We start from the raw sequence: 4,076 nt of genomic DNA on the forward strand, positions 1-4,076 counted from the left end.
ATTTGTCCAGCCGCTGTGTTCCTTGCGTTTGTGTCCTCTAGAACCTTAGGAAGAAGCTCCAATTTCGCGCCCAGTATCCCAATTTAGGCGGAAAATTCACACTGGTCTTTCCCATTTGGCAGCGGAAACATGGCTTCACTTTTGACGGTTTTCTTTTCAGTTGCGGATTGCGTTGCACTCTTGATGTGGAGGTAGATGGCGCAGACAACAAATCAAGAGAACTAGCTAGTTGGCTTGCCCGATAGTGTTGTAAATCAGTGCATCATGTGAAAGACAAGAAGAAACTGCGATCCGGGAAAATCCGGCAAAAGCCTCGATCCTGTGTATCAATCCCTGAAAAGCCTGATATCAGATCAGCCGGCATCGAACCCACTGCCTCAATTATCTGCGCCCCATTATCACCCCATATTATTTCCCCCCATTTTATTGCCCTTGTAGCTATGGCTATCGCCCATCTCCCAGAAACCTTCTCACTACAAAAAGCTGTTGAGACCTTGTTCTCTTGACCTTTACCGACTTCACAATTCTGGAGTACAGCACAGACCTTAAGCTGAACCGATGCTACACACTCACGGTTGCCTACTGGAAAATGGGCCTAGAGAACATATACGGTGATGCTCTATGTAAATCTTGAAGCTTCCAACCGTGACAACCACTGATCATTCCTTTTCGGGAAGCTTGTGTAATCTACGGCTATCTGCGTACCTAGTTGCTCGCGTAACTTATCGCGACTATTTGACCAATCAGCAGCCGGAATACTGTGGGTCCCCGGCCGAGAGCGGAAACAAACATGACGGACAAATCAGGTGGAACTACTTCTCCAAAAGGAATCCTCAAAAAGCCAAAAGAATCACAGAGACAGAAGACATTTCAATGGGACGAGATGAATATACTAGCAACATATCATCCCGCGGATAAGACCTACGGGCACATGAAGATTGAGGAGCCCAAAACACCGTTTGTTTTCGAGTCAGAGTCGGGTGTCGGTGGTAGCTACGGAGCTGGATTCTCTGCGGAAGATTTAGCGGCGCGCTTGGCTGCCGCATCCCATGGAACTGACGAAGACCAGCTCGTAAGCATGATGAGTCAAAGTTTGAAACCTAGTGTTAGATTTGAGTGTGCTTCTGTAAACTGAATTCATCAGGTAAAAGTGGGACTATTAAGCATATGCCTCTCTTTTGCTGTAGAAGTGAGTGTGTCGGGTGTTGCATGTCAGACCAGACTGTGATGATTCATAAGTCGTTTTCACCTGAAACAGCGCGGCGGTTATTGAGACCAAATGCGCATTTTCGATCAGTGAAGCAACAGAGAAGCAGCACGTGGTATCTGTCTTCTTTAAGTGGTAAGTGGTTTTTTTAAAAACCCACAGCAAGTCATTTGTAGACCTCTTTGGAGACTGAGAAAGTCGTCAACCTGTGTCGCTCTCCTGATTTTGATGTCAGTGAAGAGCATGAGCTGTTGGAAGCTTCTCGGGTAAATCGCCAGTAAATAATAGAAATAGTACTAGTCACAATGCTGAACCGGACGATACACTGCAGCTGATGTTTGTAGTTGCAGATTGTACCACTTATCATAACGGCTGAGGTTTGTGAAGTACGATCGGTTGGATTAGGGTGCAGTGAGCCTACCTAACAGCATCCTGGTAGGTCCTGGTAATTCCTGTCGAAGGCTTTGGGAAGATCGAAGCAAGTGACATCTTCCGCCGGAAAACCAAGGCGCTTTCAGCTATTACGGGTAAACAAGCTTGGTAGGCAGTACGTTACTAGAAACATGCTGTTTTGAAGTAATTAGGTTATTGCCCTCCAAATAAGTTCTAAGTTGGTCTACCACTACCAGATTCATCACTTTAGGCAGTACAAAAGGTGACGGTGGTAACCAGCCTAGTCCGTTCTCCTGCCATTCTTGTAACTCGGAGCCATAAGTCATTGTTTCAACTTGCGGGTGATATGAACGAACAAGTCGGTCGTTTAAGCTCCTTGGAATCATATTTGGACGGTCGAGAGTCACCACACATACACCGGATAGAGACTCCTCCGGTCGTGCTGATCATGAACTGTTTTTAGCCAGTACGAAATTACAGCATAAACATCCGCATCGCGGCCTCCAATTGCAAATCAACCGTGGACCCAGTTGGAGCTACCAGTTGCCGCCAGCCACGGGCGGAGAGGTATATTTCAAGATTGCCGTTCCTTCTGGAGCGCATAACTTGATTCTGATCACGTCACGGTGTGTAGCTTCAAAAAATGTATGACACTAGCTCTCGAGGGTCGCATTTACCAGGCTACGGTAATGGATGTGCTGTTGTACGACATTGAGACGTAGCCACTGCGGACAGATGATGCGAGGTATTTCAGGTTTTAAGCCCACCGGTGCCTTAGAAGCGTTTCTGGTTTTAGATGGTGTCAACGGATTAGTACCGAAATGATCGGAAAACGGGTATTTGATTGTGCAGCAGGTACTTCAGTCGCGGAAAACATCCAGCACCATCAACTGCTTTGGCTCGGTCAACTGCTACGCATCCCAAAACACTGTATGCCAAGACGAGTGGCTTGGTAGGATGGTGTGAAAAAGATTACGAAGAGCTTGGGTGTTGTTGTGTTGTACGTCTTCCAGAACGGGGTCCCCGTAACTCCGCCTGTGTTTGGCTGGAGACATTCCAAGAAATGACGGCTGACTGATGTCACTAATGTCCGTGCTGTCAGTTACCAGATTGTCTGATTGAGCACCTGGAGGTATAGGCACCGGAAGGTCTGCGGTTTGAACCCCACCTCTGCCTCTCGACTTTCCCTGTCTAGGCTTGGGCAACCTGGCAGTATATCAGCCCTCATACTTCCTTCGGCGAGAGGCAGATCCGTGAAAAACAAACTGGGTTCCGCCCAGCGACAGAATGCACTGATCACATTTTTACCCTCCAACAGATTCTGGAACAGCGACAATGCTTCAGCCGACCAACAATACTTGTTTTCCGTGACATGAAAGCCGCCTATGACTATATGGACTCCTGAGCAATATGGCAGTATCTGCGGAGGAAAGGTGTCTCCCATAAGTTCCTGACCCTCCTTGAGGCACTGTACACCAAATCCTGCGGAAGTGTGAAGGTTACGAGGAGCTCTCACTTGAGTTCATCACATCAAGTGGTGTCAAGCAAGGCTGTTCTCTTTCAACTTTCTTCGACGTCGTAATTGATTTGGTTGTGGAGGACTCTCTACAAGCTTCTAATACCCGTGAGTCGAAGTGCTCCCGGGACGTTCATGCACAAAATCGAGTACACAGATGACATAGCTCTTCTTGAATCTAATGCCGTTGTAATGCCTCACGATTTGGCAGTCGCTTCACACCTGCAAAGTGTAAAGTGCTACTGCAAGATTGGGTAGGCTTGAATTCTAGCCTCTTAACTGCGAATGAGCCGATTGACGTACAGACAAATTCATCTACCTTGGCAGCTGTATCACTCCCGGTGGTCTCCAGACTGGAAAGGCCAGAGCAGCTTTCGTGAACCTGTATCACCTGTGGCGTGGACGTCACACCAGCCCATCCGTTCATGGTCGAGGTTACAATGCTGCGGTGCGCTCCGTATTAATATACGGGTCGGAAGCCTGGTCGCAGCATGCCCTGGGCGTCAGAAGACTCAGTATCTGACAATGTCAGTTTCTATCCAGATCGCCTGAGTGAATGTCTGGAGGTACAGGCACCTCGGAATGATTGTGGTAAGCTAGCACTAAGTCCCTCCCCCGTCCACCCTTACTCTTTTCTTTACAATAAGGCTTTCAAATAAATCATGGTTTTACGGCAGTGAAGCATCGGTATTGAACACTGATGTCATGCCGTCGATGATGATGATCCCGCGGGCTACACTGGCTGGAACTTCGTTCCAAAAGGTCTAACCATGCCAGGAAGGCCAAAGGGGAGCAGCCAGACGAAGAGCAGCGAGACCCCGCACTACGAGTAATCGTGGTACGAGGCGGTCTAGGGGTAAAGTCGTACTGTCCTCTGCGCCAGGAGTGTGAAGACAGTAAGGTGTTTCCCCCAGGCGACCAGCATGCCCATATTTACGGAAGCAGCGATGCTGCCTTCCT

At 48.3% G+C, this 4,076-nt stretch overlaps 2 protein-coding genes across 2 annotated transcripts in view; one reads left to right on the plus strand and one right to left on the minus strand.

Moving 5' to 3' along the window:
* Positions 1-750: 750 nt before the first annotated feature.
* T265_07766 (hypothetical protein) overlaps positions 751-4,076 on the plus strand; it is a gene marked incomplete at both ends in the record, with an annotated part of 15,835 nt that continues 12,509 nt past the window's right edge. The window contains one exon of the mRNA XM_009173371.1: positions 751-1,072. Within this exon, the coding sequence (XP_009171635.1) occupies positions 791-1,072 (282 nt within the window). The remainder of the gene's footprint in view (positions 1,073-4,076) is intronic.
* T265_07765 (hypothetical protein) overlaps positions 3,645-4,076 on the minus strand; it is a gene marked incomplete at both ends in the record, with an annotated part of 5,339 nt that continues 4,907 nt past the window's right edge. The window contains 2 exons of the mRNA XM_009173370.1: positions 3,645-3,764; positions 3,789-3,990. Of these exons, the coding sequence (XP_009171634.1) occupies positions 3,645-3,764; positions 3,789-3,990 (322 nt within the window). The remainder of the gene's footprint in view (positions 3,765-3,788; positions 3,991-4,076) is intronic.

Source organism: Opisthorchis viverrini (assembly GCF_000715545.1).
Source record: "Opisthorchis viverrini unplaced genomic scaffold opera_v5_183, whole genome shotgun sequence".
NCBI classification, from domain to species: Eukaryota; Metazoa; Platyhelminthes; class Trematoda; order Opisthorchiida; family Opisthorchiidae; genus Opisthorchis; species Opisthorchis viverrini.